Raw genomic sequence first — 21110 nt, 5'->3', positions numbered from 1 at the left:
TGAATCACCTGCAGGGGAGAGAATACGGAAATTAGGCCACGGTTGGTTCAGTGGGTGTACAAGGCTCAGAAATCAGTGGCATTGGCAGCAGAATCAAGTATTTGTTGAAAAGGTCCATGCTATCTCAGTGCAATGTAGTCATACATCCTCCACCTTCTGGGACATGCATGGGCTGAGGTTTACATGCAGCAGTGTATCAATTAATATGTTGATGCTTATGTGTGTCTCATGTAGTACACGTACTCATGTAGTACATGTACGCTACTTTTCATATACCTACTTTCATTGTGGTGTGTGCTGTGCAAGGTGCAGTATTCAATCAATGGAGTACTTACTGCATGAACCACCCTTGTGTCTAAATGCCACAGTACTCTGTCCCTTATTTCTGGGTTAGGGTACCCTTACATCTGCATGTTGAGGTGACATGTTAGGCCATGTGTTGTGGCATTCGCTATGGCTGGTGTTGCGTGTGCTACTTGTCAGTATCATGTACATTTGCCAGGCATGTAACTGGCCAATCAGGGGTCACTGTCTCAGGGATGGCCATTGTTGTGACTCCAATTACTCGTGTAAGGTGGTTTTGTGGATGTGCCTACATTAGGACTCTATTGGCATGACTGTCTGGTGGCCAGGGTGGGATATCTCTTCTGTTTTAGGGTGAGGAGCATCACTGCGACACACAAGATGCTTTGTGGTAGTTGGGTTTTAATATGTGACTGCGCTTTCACAAGTGTGTCCCATTCAGACTGGGTGTGTTCTGCTGTGTGGAACGTGTGCAAGGGTTCACGTGCGAGACACATGCATGGAAATGGTGCTGTGCAAGTGCTGCCTGTGTCTCCTGCTGGCATGCAGGGATTCCTATGTGTACCTCCCCCCAACAGGTGTGATTTGGCATGCATTTCAGTCTAGATTTGTACTCACCCAACATCCATGTGTTTTGGCCTCAGAGCCTCTCCATGTAGGCTGGCAGGGTATTGTTGCGCAGGACCATGGAGTCGTGCGTGAATCCTGGGTAGCGGGCGCAGCAGTGGGTGAAGGTTAAGTCGGGCTACATGTCATCTGCACGTTCATGGAATAGTAACTCTTACGGTTCCTGTAGGCTGCCTCGTGTTCCCGGGGGGCTAGTAGTGCTAAATGTGTGCCGTCTAGGGTTGCTATGATGTTCGGGACTTGGGCAATGGCATGGAACTGTGCCTTGAGCTGGTTGACCTGTGCCTGTGTGGCTGGCAATGCAATGTGGTCAGTGACATGGAGCAGCAGTGCATACAGCACCTGCTCCAGGACAGCACTTAAGGTGGACTGGGCCATACAATGCATCATGGCAATGGTGTGTTGCAAGCTGCCAGTCCTGAGGTACTGTAGAACGGACACAAGCTTCACAAGCAGGGGCACAGCAGTGCTGACGGCTATGCGGCTGCCTATGTAAGCCTGGATTGTGTACAGCAAGTGGGTGATGGTTGCCCTGTCCAGCCTGTACTCACTCACCAGCTGCCCATCAGTCAGGGCCCAGGGTGATAGCCTGACCCTGGGGATGGCTGGCTGTCTTGCAGGTCCTGGTCTCATCCCCACCACCCCCTGTGCTCCGAGGGCCCTAGGCTGGTTAGCAGGCCTCTGTAGCTCCAGGCGCAGCAAATACATGTCCACATCAAGGCTCCCGGCTCCAAATGGTAACATGGTGTTGGGAAGGGTGAGTGTGCATTGGTGGGTCTTCTGTAGGCCTCTGGTGTGCATTGCTTTCACCTGGACCCTTATTGCGGTCTCCCCCCTGCTCCTGATGGTGAAATGGTGTTGGGAAGGGTGTGTTGTGCATGTGTGGGTCTTTTGTAGGCCTCTGGTGTGTATTGTTTTCAACTGGGCCCTTATTGCTGTCTCATGTGTTATTTTACCTCCAGCATTTGGCCAGGGGTATTTTTGGCGGTTTTACCACCGGTTTTCTGCCGCTAACAGCGCCAACGCCGGACTTGTGCTGGCTCTGTAATAGAGCATTTGAGTACCGGCGCTATTACAGCCTGCACTATTACAGCCGGCTGTATTATCGTTGGCTGTAATAGCGTCGGCGGGATTTGCAGTCGTGATCCGGCGAAGCGGTATTGGCGGCGCTAATACCGTTTCCGCCGGATTTAAGGGTTACTGCCCAACTCGTGATGACCCACTTAGAAATTAGGCATGAGGTTATAAAGCAAATTCTGTTTGACTGGCAGCCAGAGTAAGGTCTTGCAATGATTTGTTACAGATGTAGGAAGGTTATAGATTAGTCTAAATGCCGAGGTTTGAATATATTGGGGGCGTTACAGATAATAGTCTGGGATACTGATGTGAAGGGAATTTGCATAATCCACTTTGGAAATAACGAAGGCCCCTGCAACAGTGGACTGTTTAGACTGGGCAAGAAAGGGATAGTTGGTGAAGTTGTCTTACTCTGAAGAAAGACTTAACAACTTCAGGTATTTGTCTATTGAGAGTTAAATCAGCCTCCCAGAAAACACCTAGATTATTCACAGATTAAACAAAAGTAGCAAAGAATGGGAGAGAGCAGAAGGGGAAGTATTATAAGATTGGTAATAAGGTGTCGAGACCTAAAAGATTACATTTTCAATTATTCAGCATCTAACTTTGTACTTGAGTCCATTGATACAATGAGACAGACCCCCCAAAGGGGTGCAGATTTTAAAATAAATCTGAGTGCCATTAGCAATGAATGAAACTGTAGACCCCCAGTATTTAAGATGCAAAAACCATTGGCTTGAAATAGATATTAATTAGTAATGGGGAAAACGGTGAGGCCTAATGGCACCTCAAAAAGCACCACTGTGAAATCAGAATTCATGTTCATTAAGTTCTATTGGAAAGAAAATGTCTGAAACATGTCAAGGCCAAGCCAGATACTCCTGCCACTTTGGAGAGATGGGAAAGTAAGATACTGTGGTCAGCCACTGGCACCAATTCTATGCACCCTTCTGCAGCAGTGAGATACTCTCCTGCTGGAGCAGTGGGTCTGGGGCAAAGAGGGGTTGGGCAGAAGGGGGGAAATCCAGCAGACTCTGCAGAAAGGGGAGTGACCATCTGCTGTGCCCATGCGTCTGTAGGAACAAGTTACTTACCTGAAACTCCTGTTCTCCAGCATTGGTGAACATGTGCATTTTGAGGCTGGTGCCACACTGGAAGGTACTTAAGTGGAGATTGATTGAGGAGCTTAACCTCCTCTTCCCTGGATGGTCTCAAACATTTTCTTTGGTCCTGTCTGGCAGCTGGTTATTCACCTCTTTGGCTTCCGTAACTGTAGTAACAAAAAGGCTTTCTCTTGCATTGGGATGTGGATGGGGTGGACTGACGCACAGCCACGCCCTGTGGTTTTGCTGCTGTCCTAGACACGTGTTACTTCTCCAGGCGGTTATCTGCCATACATATGGCTAAATAAATGAGATCCATCAAAGGGCATGCCATGTAGCCTGGATTACACATCTTGTGGGAATCCTGACTTCCCGAGCCGGGTAACCCTCAGCGTAACAAAGTTTGAGGCCATTGCCTTCCCAAAGCAGTCTGGTGCGTCTAGTCCTGATTGTAGGACTTGGGACATGGTTTCTTTGCCATCACCCTCAAAATACAGTAATTCATCCCTAATCTCCCCTTCTGGGATGTGCTCTGATGCCTCAGATGTCCCTGATTTTAAGGTGTGCATGTATTTGGCGAATGCATATGCAGAGATGACTTTAAGAACAATGATTTTCTTACATAGTGTTGTACCTCTTCTCCTCTCTGACAGGGGTAAAAGAGGGCTAGGAACTTGTTTTAGCACTCAAACTCACAGTTTGAACCAGTAGGCTGCAGTGAGTAGGGTGTCTTGAGAGGAAGACTGGGTCAGAAAATGCAGATTCATACACACATGATCTTTTATGATGGGCGCCGGAGGGCAGGGCGTTGGGGGGCTTGCGGGATGGGTGTGGGGAGGAGGGTGTGTTCAATATTTTGCTGCCAAAGGTAGGGGGACACCCACAAAGATTGAGGAAAGGGGCCGGGATATACGAGTACTTGTGGGTGTGGGCCTTTGCAATGTGTGCCCCCACAGAGAAACCCTGTTGTTTAGGGATTCCAAACTATCCTACTGTCACAAGGAAGTATCGAGCATATAGAAGAAACATATGGAAGGAGTTAATGGAAGACAATATGCAACCTACCCATGGTGAGAGAATCTATGCTAAAATGAGGCAAGATATCCTGGAACCTTAAGGAGCAATGCCAGAAGCAGCGGCTGGTGACCTGGATATACGCCAGCCTGCTATTGGTGCAACTGACCAAAGTAGCGACAGAGTACTTGAAATACAGAGATGTGTTCCGGAGATTCAGACTCACAATCATGAATACATTCGAATCCCGATTTAAGTGTGGAAAATAACCGTTTAGCCAATATAAATGCAAGGATTACCTAGTACATCTAACACTAACGCCAAGGAGGTTGATAAAAAGTTGATAAAAATGTAAATATGGATCCAGTAATGCAAAATGTAATCTCAAGTACCATAGATGTGGACTCCTCGTAATAAAGGAGAGATATAAAAAGTGACACTGAGGATGTTTTACATGGGAACCAGAAGATGGTTTCTTAGAAAATATCATGAATGGTGCAAAGTCTTTGATTATTCAGTACAGATAATGTGTAAGACACTACGTGAAAACACGTCTAGAACACATATTAGACAGACACATGTGATGCTTGTAGAAGAAAGAGGTGCATAATATGTAGAATGTCTAATACATATTAGAATCCCAAAGTGGTGAAGCACAAGGACAACACTAATTAGTGACTAGAGTGTATAACGCTAAGTACCCCAAAAGAAGTTTAGATTTAGGAATGCCTAGAAAACAGGTGTCAATGTTCAATGAGAACAGAAACTGTAGAAGCAGAAGAAATTATTCATGGTGTCTAGATGAGATGTCATGGCATGTTCTGCCATTCTGCCCTGCACGCATAAGAGCAACAGGTGAGACACCATCTCATTTCAGAATATCCCTTCATAATAGTAGACCCAGCATTCGCTTTAAAAGGGCGAGTAAAATATAGTGCCTCTATAGCAAAAGATGTTCCTATACTGTATCCTGTGAGGAAAATATAAGGTTGTGTTTAAGTATAGGTAGAATGAGCAAGTGGTGTGAAACATGCTTTGAAGGGCAGACGAAACAGCATTACTTTGAACAGCAACATGTACTCAAGCGCTTCAATGCTGGAAGGGGCTCCTAGAGGCCTACATTAGCAGTGTATTGGAAAGTAGCTACATAGCAAGAGTGTTTTAGTTATAGTGTCACAAACACATAGTGAGAAGTGTGTTTCTGTATTAACATATATTAATTCATTTATTTATGTGACCATTTACTATAGCAAAACACTAAGCAAGTTGATCATATCATTCATACATACATACATGCAAACACACTTACATATCCAGTTTTGAGCACGCCAGTAAATTAACCCTGTATGGATACATATAGAATATAGCTAAAATAAATAGGCAGTGAAATCAAATCCACTTCATTTTCTATGTTAGAGAAATAAACAGCATCTAGCTCAAACAAACAACTCATGACGTAGGGTCCTTGAAATAGGGTCATTTAGGGCCTGTAGATAATTTGTCTTGAAGCCGTCAGAGATGAATCGGCAAGAAGCTGACACTTGATAATTCAGGAGGCTAAGGGGAGATACCTCTAAGCCAGAGTCAGAAGCAGGGGATTTGCCCACCAAGTGACCGCATTTATGGTAAGGGAGATTTTCAAGCGAGGGACCAGGCTGCTTCTTTTGCTGAAGCCATGGCCAGGCGTTACATGGGCTGTGAGCTCTGAAGCTACACCTTAAAAGCATGATGATATCTTCCTTAAGATGCAATGGGTTTTGACTTGATTGAATAATGTGGGCTCTTCTGGTCATTGGTCCTTTAATGCTGTTATTTTGTGTTTTGCATCGAATATCGTCAAATATAGAGGTGGAACAAGTTACTCACCTGTAACTATTGTTCTCCAGCATGGATTCACATGCTCATGAATAGTCCCATCGTCAGGATGCAAATCCTTGGTAAAAGAAAAAACAGTTTCACTTTCACTTACAAACGGTATTACTCCTTTAAACCAATCACTGTCCTCAGGATCCCACTGCCCACGTCCAATGATAGGCCTCTCCCTAAGTCCCTCCTCTGGCAGCCATCTTCAGATTTGGTAAGCACGTAAAGTAACTGTATGACCAAGAAGAGCCGCAGAGGGGACGAAGGGAAGGTTTGCATGTAAATCCATGCCAGATCCATGCTGGAGAAGAACAAGTTACTCTCATACCTGGTAACGTTCTTTCGATGGGATGGTCCGACGACGTATTCCATATCTATGACAGTAATCACCACAGCAGTGCTGCTTCGGAAAATCTTTCGGCGTCTGCGTCAATGTCGATACGCCGTCCTCGAGGGCCTCCGTCGGGCCGACGTCACCGGATGTTATAAGTAGGACGCATGACGCCCGTAGCCTCAGTTGTAGTTTTTTCCCCAGAAAGTGTGGCACCAAACCACTGCCAGTATGACCACAGAAAGCCTTGCGGAAAAGTAAGCTGCAATCGCATAAGAAATTCTGTAGAGGGGCAGGTAGGGAGGAAGCGATATGGAATACGTCGTCGGACCATCCCATTGAAAGAACGTTACCAGGTCAGAGAGTAACTTGTTCTTCGAGGGGATTGGGTCCCCCGACGTATTCCATATCTATGACAGACTCCCAAAGCAGTACCAATGTATGGAGGAGGGAAAACGAATTTAGAATATAGAAATTTAGAATGTCCAATCAAATTGCAGAGTAAAGGGCCGCCTTGCCAAAGGCCAGATCCTGCCCATGGATAGAATCTAGGGAGTAGTGTCGTACAAAAGTATGGACCGAAGCCCATGTGGCTGCTTCACAGATGTTACGAATAGGAACACCCCTCTGCAGGGCAGTAGAGGCAGCCATACCCCTTGTAGAATGGGCCCGTAAGCCTACCGGAGGGTCCTTACCCGCCAGGCGGTAACATTCAGAAATTGCCAAGATAATCCATCTAGACAAAGTCTGCTTATTCACAGCTTGTCCCAAACACCTTCCAGCGTAACCAATAAAGAGCTGATCGTCCACTCTGACCCGGGACATGCGTGAAATGTAGAAGCTTAAAGCTCTCCTAGGATCCAACCTATGGAGCCTCTCCTCTTCCTTACCAGGATGTGGAGGAGGATAAAATGCTGGAAGAACAACCTTCAGGCTTAAATGAAATTCCAACACCACCTTCGGAAGAAAGGAAGGACGAACTCTAAGGACAACCCTGTCCTTATGAAACACAGTGAAGGGTGGCTTAACTGAAAGTGCCTGCAAGTCACTCACTCTGCGAGCGGAAGTGACCGCAACTAAAAACACAGTTTTAAGGGTTAACAGCCTCAAAGGACAAGAATGTAAAGGCTCAAACGGAGCACCCATAAGGAATTTCAGAACAAGGTTCAAATCCCAACCAGACACCAGGAAAGGTGACGGCAGAAACACATTAGTGTGAAATTAAAGGAATTTTGAAATAGGAACACTCCTCAGACGAGTGCTTAAATATAGACAGCGCCGCCAGGTATCCTTTAACAGTACCCACTTGCAGGCCCCTGTGGGCCAATGAAAGCAAAAAAGACAGAACCACAGGAATGTCACATGAAAAAGGATCCACATTCTAAACCCTGCACCAGTCGCAGAACTTTCTCCAAAGGCAACGGTACAGGGACTTAGTCGCCGGCCGTCTGGCCGAAAGCAACACCTCCATCACATCTTCAGGGAGGTCCCAATCCTTGTACCTCAACCTTTCAGAAGCCAAGCGTGAAGGTTGTGGGACCTGACCTCTGGATGGAGAACTTGAGACCCCTCCTGTGAGAGCAGATCGTCTCGGTAGGGAAGACGACATGGAGGGCAGATGGACAAGTCGAGGAGGTCCGGGTACCACGTCCTCCGGGCCCATGCCGGAGCAATGAGGATCATCCGGGAACTGAACGTCTGTAGCCTCCGCAGCACTTGCAGGATGACGGGGACTGCAGGAAATGCCTACAGCAGTGGGAAGGACCACTCTGCCACGAATGCGTCTCCTAAGGCTCCTTTTGTAGGAAATTCCCAAGAGCAAAACCTTTCGCACTTCCGGTTGACACTGGAGGTGAAGAGAACCACTTGAGGGGTCCCCCAAAGGGCGAAGATCTCCAGGAGAATCTCCTGAGCCAGCTCCCACTCGTGAGGGATCGCGCTCTGCCTGCTCAGAGCGTCTGCCGTCCCGTTTTCGTCTCCGTCCAGATGAACTGCCGAGATTGAAACTTCCTGCTGGATGGCCCAGAACCCGAGCTGCATCGCCTCCCTGCACAGAGGAAGTGACCCTGCCCCCCCTTTTTGCTGAGGTAGTGCATGGCCACTGTGTTGTCCGTCAGAATCAGGACATTGTGCCCGCGCACAGTCGGCAGAAAAGCCTTCAGGGCAAGCCTGACGGCCCGCAGCTCCAACAGATTGATATGGGGTCGGACTCCGACGGACACCAACGACCGCTGACTGTCAACTCGTTGGCATGAGCTCCCCATCCCATGAGGGATGCGTCCTTCACGATTGTCACCTCCGGCCAGGGCAGCCAAAATGGAGCCCCCCTCATCAGATTGCCTTCGACGTCCCACCACAGAAGGTCCCGGGCGACCGAGGGCGGCACCTGAACGGGGTCCGACATCCTGCCGGAGGACTGCGACCACTGGAGCTTGAGGGCCCATTGCAGAGATCTCATCCGCAATCTGGCCTCTGGTACCAGAAGAATGCAGGATGCCATGAGGCCGAGCAACCTCAAGAACTCGAACGCCGGGAACGTCTGGGCAAGTTGAAACTTGTGCACCATCTGCTGAATGTGGAGAGCCCTCACCTGGGGAGGGAAACACTGCCCCAGGGATGTGTCGAGCACTGCTCCGATGTACTGGAGCCGCTGTGTTGGCGTCAAGTGGGACTTCTTTAAGTTGAGGGAGAAGCCCAGCTTGTGAAGGGAGTGGCAGGTGATGGACAGATGATCCAGGACCTGCTCGGGTGAGCGCGCCCTGATCAACCTATCGTCCAGGTAGGGGTAGACGTGAATCCCCCCTTTCCTGAGATATGCTGCCGCAACCACCATGAGCTTGGTGAAGACCCTCGGGCGGAGGTCAATTCAAACGGCAGGACCCGAAACAAAGTGTGAGTCGCCAACAGCGAACCTCAGGTGTTTCTTGTGCTTTGGATGGATCGGCACATGAAAATAAGTGTCCTTCAGGTCGAGAGACACTAACCAGTCCTGAAGTTGAAGGGTCTGGAGGACTTGAGAAAGAGTAACCATCTTGAACTTGACCTTCCTGAGGAGTTTGTTCAACCCGCGCAAGTCCATGATGGGTCTCAATCCCCAGTCTTTCTTCGAAATAAAAAAATAAGGGGAATACCATTCCTTGTTCCTCTCCGCTACAGGCACCAGTTCTATGGCGCCTTTCTCCAGCAGGGATTGGATTTCCTGCGCAAGGAGCGGATCCGGACTCTTTAAAGAGAGATTTCCTGGTGGATTGTCGTGAGGCCCCTGCCGGAAAGGAAGACAGTAACCGTGGGCTATGATCTCCAGAACCCACACATCTGAAGTAATGGCACGCCACTCTACATGATGCTGCGCCATCCTTCCCCCAACCGGCGAACCATGGGACATGGCCTCATGACTGAGCTGAAGCGGCTGCGGCAGTGCCTGAGGGCAAAGAGGCAACTGCCCGAGCGGCCTTGGCACCTCGAGAACCCTGTTTTCCACCTCTGGCACTCCTACGGTGGCCCCTTTGACTAGCAACTCCTCTCGATTTACTAATGGACGAGTAATATCGAAAGGAACCTCCCCTCCATTGCTGTCCCCTAGGACAAAAAGGCGGAGGTTGGCGAACTGCTGCGCCCAACGACTTTGCTGCAGCTTTGGAGGTCTGCAACCTCTCAAGGCTCTCGTCAGCCTTGCTGCCAAAAAGATGTTCACCATCAAAGGGAATGTTGAGGAGCCAAGCCTGCACATCAGGAGCAAACCCCGATTTCCGCAACCACGCAAACCTGCATATTACGGTGCTCGCTGCCATGGACCGGCTGACGCAATCAACCATGTCCAGACCCGACTGAACGGACTCGCACATGGCGTCCTTGCCATCCCGCACGATAGCAAGAAAACTATCCCGTTCCTCCCCTTCGGGAATATGATCAGCCGCTAAGGAGACACAGTTCCACAGAGTGTGAGTGAAACGAGACAAGGCACAAACGGAGTTGGCAGCCTGAAGCGCCATACCCCCAGAAGAAAACACCTTCGCCCAGCCATCAAAGCGTTTGTCGTCCCTATCAGGAGGGATGGTAGGGTACGACACCTGCTTTGCTGGGGCCGTAGCCGTCTGCACCACCAAACTCTCCGGAGTGGGGTGCGTGGTCAAGTAGCAGGGGTCGCCACTGGCTGGGCGATATTTCTGCGGCAAGGACTTGCTCACTGCCGGGAGACTCTCCGGAGAAGTCCAAGCTGCAGCCACCCTTCTCTGCAAGGCCATATGGAATGGCAGTACCAGGTCAGTTGGTGGACCTTGGTCGAGGATATCAGTCAGATCATCCTGCTGAAAATCCCCAGGGGGGCAGACCACCCCAGGTAATCCGTGACCCTCGACATCAGGCGCCGATAAGAGGAGTCTGCATGCGTGCCAGGCTCAGGCCTACCAAACTCCACCTCCGGAGAGGTGTCCAGCCCAATGGCGTCGTGCAACGACTGGCGCAGGTGCTCAAGTTGGCTATGACCAGAAAGGAGGCCATCAGGAACCTCTGCAGGAACCTCACATGCCTGAGAACCCTCATCGACCTCAGAAATATAATCCAAAGGCTGGAAAGAAGGTACAGAAAAAGGAACAAAGACATGTTTAGCCTTGGCCAGAGCCTTTCTGGGGGGTTCCACCATGCCACAGGGTACCCCTGACAAAGCCGCCTCGAAAGGCATCGAGGGTGTCGACGGAATTGGCGTCGACGTTGAGCGCAGCGCTGATAGCTTCGGCGGCGTCGACGCAGGCCTCAAGGACAGAGCCCCGAGCCTGTCTCTCGACAGCCTGGGCGCCGATGGCGTCGACGACTTCCTCAGAGGCGGAGCCTCGAGAGAGTCTGTCGAAGACCTCAGCGTCGATGTCTTCTTCGAAGACTTCAGAGGTTCTCGCGGTCTGGAGGGCGTCGAGGACCGGGACCTGGAACGGGAATGCTTAGAGCGACCATCCTTGTCCGACCAGGACCTCGAAGGCGCCCAGTGATCGCGACGACTGCTCGAGCCCGAAGGCGGAAGAGCAGTGTCTCTAGTACGGCCACATCCGGCGTCCGAAGACGGAAGGAATCCCATTCCTCAGGAGTGGAATGCTTGTTGGGACAAGCAACCCGCCGACGGGCGGAGTCCTCGGAAGAGGATGGGGAAGGTGACCTGTGACGGCGCTTCCTGGAGGGCCTCGAAGAGGCAGAGGAATGGCGGGACCGACTCCCAGACCGAGAACCCCCGGACTCACGACAACGATGCGGAGAGTAGCCCCTCGAATCATCCGTCGAAAGACCAGTGGAACGTGACTTCCGGGGCTTGGCCACTTTACCGACCGACAGCTTCTTCTTACGCTCCGGCAAGGCATTCGATGTGAGCGATTGGTAGTCGACACAGTCATCCGTATCATGGTCCTCCCCGAGGCACCAGAGGCAAGCGTTGTGCGTGTCCGTCAGCGACATCTTGGACCCGCACACCTGACACTTCTTAAACCCAGACCACGGGGTGGAAGAAGCCGAAGACATCATACAATATTCAATGAAGAAACAGGTTCGAAGAACCGAAAGAACAGGATTCAGTAGAATCGAGGCGCGCCGAGATCTCCGAAGCGAACACGTTCGCGGAAAAAACAGAACTGAGGCTACAGGCGTCGTGCATCCTACTTATAACATCCGGTGACGTTGGCTCGATAGAGGCCCTTGAGGACGGCGTATCGAAGTCATTGACGCAGGACGCAGACGACGAAAGATTTTCCGAAGCAGCACAGCTGTGGTGATTACTGTCATAGATATGGAATACGTCAGAGGACCCAATCCCCTCAATGAATAGTTACAGGTAAGTAACTTGTTCCTTCTCCAGCATAGGGTCTGGCATGGATTCACATGCTCATAAATAACGAATACATAGCAGTACAACATTACACAACCACGGGATGTATCAAGACTCAACAGAAGCAACCAACTCTTATCTCTGGAACAGACTCACCTCAAGCAAACAGGTTGTTTAGCACTGCTTGGCCAACTCTGCCAGCAGGGGCACACCAGACAGGAATGCTGTCGTTGCAGCGATCGCTCTGGTGGAGTGGGCTCCCGGAAGCCCGGGCAGCGGTCGGTGCGCCAACCAATGACAGTGCATGATGCAGCCGGAGAGCCACCTTGAGATGGAAGCCTTGGACAAGGCCTTTCCATGGTTCACATGACCAAAGTTCACAAACAGTTGACAGGTCTTCCGAAAACTCTTTGTGCATGGCACGAGCAACGTCCAGCGAGTGCAAGGCTCTTTCAGCCACTGACGAAGGCTTTGGGAAAAAACAGGTAACACCAAAGGCTCGTTGAAGTGGAATTCCGACAGAACCTTCGGCCTAAAAGAGGGGTGGGCCTGCAGCACCACCCTTGATTCGTGGAAAGTCAGGTATGGCTGTTTGGAGGATAGGGCCTGGATCTCAACTACCCTCCTGGCAGAGATGATAACCACAAGGAAAGCTATTTTCCACAAGAAGAACTTGAGCGGGGCCTGATGCACAGGCTTGAAGGGGGCCCCCCATGAGCCTCACCAGCACCATGTGAGTTCACACACCAGGGCAGGAGCCATCAACAACAAGAAAGATTGAAACGGTCTGTTGAGGAACTCCTTGACAAGCCGGTGAGACCAAAGTGAAGATTTTCCTGGAGACCTGGTGTAGCGAGAGATAGCCTCCAGATTAACCTTGATAGAGGCGTGCGCCAGTCGTCCTTGGCCAAGGATAGCAAGCATGGAAGAATCTGCGGGGTTGTGACCCTCAGATGGGTAATCTCCTAAGACCGGCATCACATAGCGAAACGTTTCCACTGGTGACCGTAGCACTTCTAAGTAGACGACGCCCTGGCCTTGGCGAGGACCTCCCTACTGTCTGCAGGCAACTCGTATCCTCCATACTCTAGGGCTCCAGGAGCCAAGCCCTCAGGTTCAGCGATCCTGTGTCGTGGTGAAGGATTGTGCCTCCTTCTCTGGTGATAAGATCCGGAACCACTTGCAGCTTGAGCTGAGGCGTCACCGACAAGCCAAGAAGGTCCGGGTACCAATTCTGCCTCGGCCATGCCGGGGTAATGAGTATCATCCTGCATTGGCAATGTCTGAGTGTGTTGATGACTTGTAGCAGGCGAGGCAACAGGGGAAACCGTACAGAAACAGGCCTTCCCACTGGAAGGAGAGCGCATCCCCAAGGCTCCTCGGTTGGTGGAATCTGCTGACAAACTTCTGGCATTTGGAGTTCAATGCAAACAGATCGATCTCGGGCCTGTCCCACTTGACGAAAAGCCTTGCATTTTCTGTACTGCTGCGCCCGGCTACCTTCGGTCTGGTGCGCATTATAAGTGAATAAAACAAACAAACAAACAAACCTGGTCCTGCCGAAGTTCAAACTCGTGGCAGGAGTGCAACTCCCTGCTCAGGGAGTCTGCAATTGTGTTCTTGACTCTCGCTAAGTGAAGAGGAACGAGGAACATCCCTTGTCCAACAGCGCAGCACCACAAGTCCTGTGCCTCCTTGGAGAGCACTGGGGAGCCAATGCCCCCCCTGTTTCCTGATGTAGAACATTGTGGTGGTGTTGTCCGTGAAGATTCTCACCACCTTTCCCTTCAGAGACGGAAGGAATGACTTGAGGGCCCAGAACCCTGCCCGTAGCTGCAGGATGTTGATATGGAGATCCTTCTCCTCTGGCAGCCACAGCCCTCTGGAGTACAGACGCCCGTGTGGGCCCCCCAGCCTTCCAGGGAAGTGTCTGTGGTGATCGTCTCCTGATATGGAGGCTTTTGAAACCCTGTTCCCCGGACGATGGAGCAGACGCCCCACCACATTATCGTCCGACAGAACTCCTCGCCTAGCGTGATCTTGTCTGCGAAACCTCCGGACACCTATATCCAGCAAGCGTCCAGGATCACCTGAAGAGGTTGCATCTGTAACCTGCAGAGCCGGATAAGGTAGATGCAAGACGACATCATGCCGAGCAACGACTTGATGGTTTACACGGTGACGGTCTTCATCGACAACAGCCGCTGCACCTTCCCTTGAATGGCGGCTACCCTCTCCTCTGAGGGTGATGCAAGGAAGGACACCATATTGAGTCTGGCTCCTAGGAACAGCGTGTTCTGCGATGGTGCCAAGCAGGACTTTGGATAGTTGATGGAGAATCCCAGATCTGTCAGCAGCTGGATGGTCGCCTCTGTGTGTCTGATGGCCAACTCTTGCGAGCGGGCCAGGGAAAGTCAGTCGTCGAGGCATGGGTATACGTATATACCGCATAGACGCAGATGAGGCGTCACCGGTGCCAGGCACTTCGTGAACACTCTGGGGGCCGACATCAATTCCGAAAGGTAGGGCTTTGAACTGGTAGTGCTGTCCCTACACTACGAAGCGTAGAAATGTTCAGAGTTTTCTTGTGAATGGGGATGTGAAAGTAGGTGGTCTCCAAGTCCAGCGAAAACAAGAAGTCTCCTTTTTCCAGTTGCCCGAGCACGTGTTGCAATGTGGCCATCCTGAATTTTTGGGACTTGAGGTATTTGTTCAGATGTTGAAGGTCTAGAATGGGCCTCCAGCCCCCGGTCTTCTTTCTGATCAAAAAGTATCTGAAATACACTACAGAGCCCAAGAGTCGCTGGGGAACTAGCTCTATCGCCCCTTTTTGCAGCATGGCCCGTACCTCCTCCAAGAGCTGAGGGATGTGCTGCTCTTGATGGGCCACTGGAGGGATCCGCAGACACCTGTGCTGAAACTCCAGTGTAGGTCCTTGGGCGAGAGTGTGCAGCACCCATTTGTCAGTGGTGATCTTTGTCCACACGCTGACGAACCTCGTCAGCCGTCCTCCCACCAGGGTGCAAGGGTGGGTGCCCGACGTCCTGGTCGGTTCAGGCTTGCTTCAGCGCTGGCGTCCTGCACTGTGGGCAACGCTGTCGTCCTCTACCGTCGGCCTGGGAATGGCCTCTGTAGGCTTCCTGAGTCGTGGATCTGGAAGGCTGACGGTATGATGAGGAGACATTTTTTGAAGTCATGCTCAGCTTTCCTCCGGAGGAATGAAAAGAAGAGCAGTGCTGCTGGAGGGTGCCCTGGGAATGGGCCGTCTCCGTATCCGCCTTGATGGCCTCTATGGACTCGTCGATGACCTTCCCGAAAGGTTATTTCGGTTGAAAGGCAGGACCAGCACCTTTGCTTGCACCTCCTGCCCTAAATTCGTGGCCTTAAGGCAGACACTGTTCCCCATCTGCCAGAACCCGGTGTCGGCAATGTCCAGCGCCACTGTGATGGCATGATCCGATGCTACCTCACCTTCCTGGAAGAGAGCGATTAACCTCCATCTTCTTGTTGTCGGGGAGGAACTCCAAAATAAGACCCAGGTTGCACCACAGTTCCCTGTCATACCTGGCTAGGATTGCCAGTGCATTGGCCGCCTTGCTGGTGGATGCCGCGATGTAAATCACCTTCCTTCCCGTGGCGTCCATCTTCTTCCCCTCGCTGTCAGAAGGGACAGAAGATGACGAGGACTGGTTAGCCGACCGTTTCCTCGCAGACGCTGAAACCATCAAATGCGGCGATGGTTGCGACCTCAGGCACTTGGGTGCAGATTCCAGCAGCCAGTACTTCTTTTCCAGCCTAACCCGTTTGACTGGAGCCGTGCAAGGGTTGTTCAAGAGGGCCAGGCCCTCCACCCACACATTATCTAGAAGGGGCACTGCCATGATTGTCTTCCTATTGGCCTCGCGCCTCTGGTACAAGAAACCCTCCTTCCTGGTTTCTTCTGGCACAAGCTGGAATAGCTCAGAGGCTCTGGCGATCATGGAATGGAACAAGCCCACCTCATCCGGCGGGGACCCCATAGGCTGCGGAGATCCGCCACCCACTGCAACGATATCATTGTGGTCATTGTGGCCGTATCCGTCCCCGTAACCTTGTCTGGATCTGCTGGGGGAAAGGAGGCCCTCCGTGGATGTGGAGGCTGAAATGGGAGCATCGGATGTCGCTTCCTCTTCTTCGCTGGCAGCTGATCGAGGGCCTGGGGGACCCTTGTAACCGGACCCTGTGGCATCCTCTTCTGGATCTCTGACACCAAGGTGTGGATGGTCGACAGGATGTCCAGAGACACATCCCTCGACTGAGCTGGCGTGATTGGAACACTAGTCCCTGCACCGTCTTCGCTGTCATCCTGCTCTTCCAAGTCCTTGTGGACTATGTGTAAGGACTCCAGGTGCTCGTCTTCTGTGGATGAAACTTCCATGGTAGGGTCGTAACCTCGGACTGATCCGTGGCTTCCTTGCCCACACACCTTTTATCCACCCTGAGGGGCCAGAACTGGGTTCTGAGATGGTGTCCCCTTCTCTGGAGTGCCAGCATACTTTGCCAAAGATTCACACCTCGCGGGCAGGGATACCTTCTGCGCTGCAGGGGCTACCTTCACAGCGGCAGCCCCTTTAGCTTTATCGTTGAAAAAGTCTTATCTTGTGCTGATTGTGTCTGCTTGGGCAGTTCGGCCTTCTTCACCTCTGCCCGCGGCTTCTAAGGCTTCTCGTTCAGTTTAACAATGTTGGACGGTTTCCTTTTCGAGGAGGAGCTCGATTGCCAACTGGCAATGGAGGCGGAGGGTGATGTTGATCGTGCCCTGTCCACCGTGGGACCTGCTTCTGCAGCGACCCTGGTGGACCCAGACTTGCGGTTCTTGGCCTTGTCTTAGGCCCCCACGGATGAGGCACCCTCAAAGGACTTAGAAGGCCGCTCCTCGTACCGGTCGGTCCTGGGTGTGGCATGACCCTGCTTGGAGCACGGGGCAGAGGCCTTGGCGTTCAGCCACGCTGCCAGTCTACTGTGCCTATCCTTCGTCGTCTACTTGGAGAAACCGAGGCATCTCGCATTCTCCTTCCTTGTGGTCTGGATGCAGGCAGTAGAGGCATTGCAGGTGCTTGTCTTCAACAAACACATTCTGTAGCTCGCACTTGCTGCAGGACTTGAAGAGGGATCTTCCATCCTTCTCCACTGTCATGGTCAGAGGGCACGAAGTAGGCCCGATGGCCTTTTGGAAACCTTGACGATCTTCGCCCTTGAGTGGCACTGAAATTTACTGAAAATGGATCATCGCTGTCGACAGATGGATAAGAGAGCGCACAGGCTCTTTCTAAACAAAAATTGAACCTTTTTCCATCGAAAACACGACACTGCGCTGTTTTGCTGCGTCCGTGGATGTGGGCTGGGCACTATATCCCTAGAAGTGACCTGGACACGGTATTACAAATATCGTGCGTGCCCAGCCCACATCCACAGACCTAGGACACAGCACAGTTTGCCTTTAGGGATATAGTGCCCTGTTTGCTCTTGCAGTCTGTCCAAGATATTCTCACCATCTGTCTGGGTCACCTCCTCACTCTTTAGTAAACTCAAGCTGTTCAGACTTCCTGAACATTTCAAGTGTCTCACTTCTCTCAGCCCCAGGGCTCTTTCAGCACCCTTAGGTTCTCAGTCCTTTTAGATCCTTGAGCTCTCACCTTATTTTTTTATTTTATTGTTTAAAATCCTTCAGAATGTAATAATTAGAGTAGAGATGCAGAGGAAGATCAGTATCCCTGCTAGATAGGTGATCCCGTTCTTCTCTAGTTTAACCCATGCCTATACCTTTTGCTGAGATTGTTCACAGTGAAGAACATCCTTTTCAGTTGTAGAGAAATCCATAAAACCTATAGAAGGGTATCTCAAAAACATCCTGATCAAAATAAAGTCCTTGAAATATATTTTGTGTATTGTGATCTGTTTAACCACCACAGCATGGAGGAACCTGAGCTAGCTAAGTGAAAGTATGAAGGCTAGGCAAAAGTCTATACCTTGAGGAGAAAGAAGTGGTGATGGAATGTGGAATGATTAAAAGCCACGCACCTCAGGCCTACTGTCGCACAGCATAACGGCACAACGGAAATGTGCCTTGACCGCTTGCAGTGCCATATTCACCCCACACACGTCATCTGCTTTTATTCAGTGCCTTTGTTACCTGCTCAATCCTGTAGCATAGTGTAGGGAAGAAAAAGTGAAACAATAGGGCTACTAGGAACCCAGGTAGGAGGCATAGCAGAAACTAGCGGGCTATATGTTCACACTCTTCAGTTTCTTTGATTGAGCACCTTGAGAGGTGTTCTAAAGTGGAACTTGGAAGTGAGCTGGCCACAATGCTCTGGTTTGGAGCGCAACATTTCCTGACGTGGTTGGAGGTGAGGAGAACAGTGTACTCTCATTCCATGGTATATGGTGTGCTTGGAAATTAACAAGATGAGACAGTAACAGCTCACAGAGTCAGGTTGTGTCGACTCATGAACAACATATCCCAAAAGTAGATGTTTGATCTTAGACAAAGCCTACCTTTAAAATTGGGCGGATAACTTCATCCTTGAAACGCCTGGAGATTGTAATCTTTTCATTTATTTGGACATCATCTGTAAGAGGATGGAAAGCAGACACCAAGCATAAGTGAGATTGGAGGGCTACATGTTGAATAGGTAATTAACTTTCAAACAGGCTGGGCGTAAATTTTGCTTTTTCAGACCCACCACCCCCTGGAAGCTGGAAATAGCATGACATATTTGTATTTTGCTGTCCTAAACCTTTATTTATTAAAGGCGCTTGACAATACAATACACGTTAGACCTGACAGCATCATACAGTACATAATTACATCATGCCAGATAAATTCTAAGGCAAAGGTAAGTTGATTACAACATGGAACGTTGTTGGGTCTAATTACCTGAATAGTTCTCATATATTACAATGGGGGGCTCTTTTAGCTACTTGGGGACTCTGAATTGTGCTCCTCATATTGCATTCCCAGCAGTAGGGACCAGAACGGGGATCAAATGTCTATCGGTTTACACTGCACCGGCTGGAGCAGAGTCCATTGCTCTTCCTGATCTGAAGTCCACGTCACAGCCCTCATCCATTGCGCAACCATTGGACTAGTAGGTTTTAACCATTATAACAATATGCAGCGGAACGCCAATAGCATGCATAGGCTGGCTAGTCTGTGAAAGGCAGGTTGCAATTTGTCAAATTTGTGGAACAAACACTGTAGTGGGGTCACTTCAATTTTACGAATAAACATATCTGACAAAGTGTCATATGAAAGTACCCTGCGTCACTTGACTGGCACCTAGGACAGAGAGCAGAGTTCTCCTGTGAAATCAAATGCAGCCTAGCAGTGGTATAGTGATACCTGTGTAGCACCTTCAATTGAATTAATCAGAATCTGGAATTAAGAGATACTTTACGGGGCTGCATACACATGTCCTCCCAGATGTCATCTGTGATGTCAATATTAAGATCGCTTGCCCAGTCGATCATTATCTTATTTCAGGGTCTATTGCTACAATTCTACAGTAACTCATACAGACCAGATACTCGGACATGGGTATTGCTTGATTTCATTATAAAATCTAACATGGGTTCTCGGTTGGTAGTACTGGAAACCCCTCCCACGCCTCTCTGACTGCCCTATGTAGTCCTCCATATTGCAACCACCATGCTGTTTGTCTCCGCTGGAGTCCTGGCATCTCCTGGTTACCCATAACATATACATCTCTCAAGGACACAAACCCATCCTGGGCCCACTGCCGCACTGTAGTCTTGTTCACCCTGGGTAATGACGGGACACAATTCCACAGTGAGAGGCCTCCATGTAATGGACGGGGGACCTCCAGCAATCTCCATATTTTACTCCATGCAAAATCGGTTACACTAACTGGGTCACATACGTATGAATCTTTAATTTGTGGAGGTAGTGCAGCCAATCGAATATCGCGAGTTCCCACTGCAGGGCAATCAATCTTGCCATGTGGGTAGGAGATGTTTTATGCAAACCGATAGAATGCGTATTGCACCTGTGCCGCCAACCAATATTTTTCTAAATCTGGGGCTGCAAGGCCCCCCTGCGAGTATGGTCTGGTCAGCATGCCCCATTTGAGACGGACCACTCCAGAGTGCCACATAAAGTTGTCTATCATGGCTCTCAGCTCTTTGAAGAACCTACACCCCAGCGACAGTGGTATATTAAAAAAAAGTATGCAGGAGTTTTGGAATATGACCATTTTAAGTAACACTGCCCTGCCTGCCAAAGTGATAGGTAGTTTTGCCCACCCTTGCAACCTGTTCGTGAGTAGAGCCATATATGCGTCATAATTGAGTGTCATCATTACCAAGGGGCACCTGTCCACCACCATCCCTAGATATTTTTCCTCGGTTGCTGACCAAGCAAACCCCAGCAGATCTTGCGGTTCTGTTGTTGTGTCTGTCAATGGAAATTACCCCGAAGGACATTACGTCTCGCACGATCGGGCCAGATGTGCCTGGGGATCTTATACATATAGTATCGCATCATCAGCGTAAAAAGATATGATCTCTGCTATCCCAGTTATTCTGAACCCTCTATGGATATGTCTATGGCAAAACAAATCCGCCATTAGCTCAATCGCTGTAGCGAAACGTAGGGGCGACAATGGTCCCCCCGCCCGGGTTCCTCTAGCAATAGTAATGGCGGGTGAAAGCATGCCATTCGCCTCTAACCCTAGCCACTGGAGATGTAAATAGCAACTGGACCCATGATATGAATCTCGGACCAAAGTTGTACTTTCGAAGAACTGCCCACATGAACCGCCATGACACTGAATCAAAGGCCTTTTGGATATCTAGTGCTGCTGCTTCTGTGTGCACCCTAGGGTCTATCTGAGAGGGAATATTAAATAACCGCCAAAGGTTAAGTGCCGTTGATCGTCCCGGTACGAAGCTCGATTGATCAGGATGAATTATAAAACCCATATAT

The 21110-nt window shown here is 50.2% G+C and overlaps 1 protein-coding gene across 1 annotated transcript in view; it reads right to left on the bottom strand.

Moving 5' to 3' along the window:
- CLPB (ClpB family mitochondrial disaggregase) overlaps positions 1-21110 on the bottom strand; it is a 1931888-nt gene that overhangs the window by 136516 nt on the left and 1774262 nt on the right. The window contains exon 13 of the mRNA XM_069640284.1: positions 18662-18735. Coding sequence (XP_069496385.1) covers positions 18662-18735 — 74 coding nt within the window. The remainder of the gene's footprint in view (positions 1-18661; positions 18736-21110) is intronic.

Source organism: Ambystoma mexicanum, chromosome 7q (genome assembly GCF_040938575.1).
Source record: "Ambystoma mexicanum isolate Mex_15411 chromosome 7q, UKY_AmexF1_1, whole genome shotgun sequence".
Lineage (NCBI taxonomy): Eukaryota > Metazoa > Chordata > Amphibia > Caudata > Ambystomatidae > Ambystoma > Ambystoma mexicanum.
Note: the sequence above shows the minus strand (reverse complement) of the source record. Positions and strands in the feature narration are given on the sequence as shown.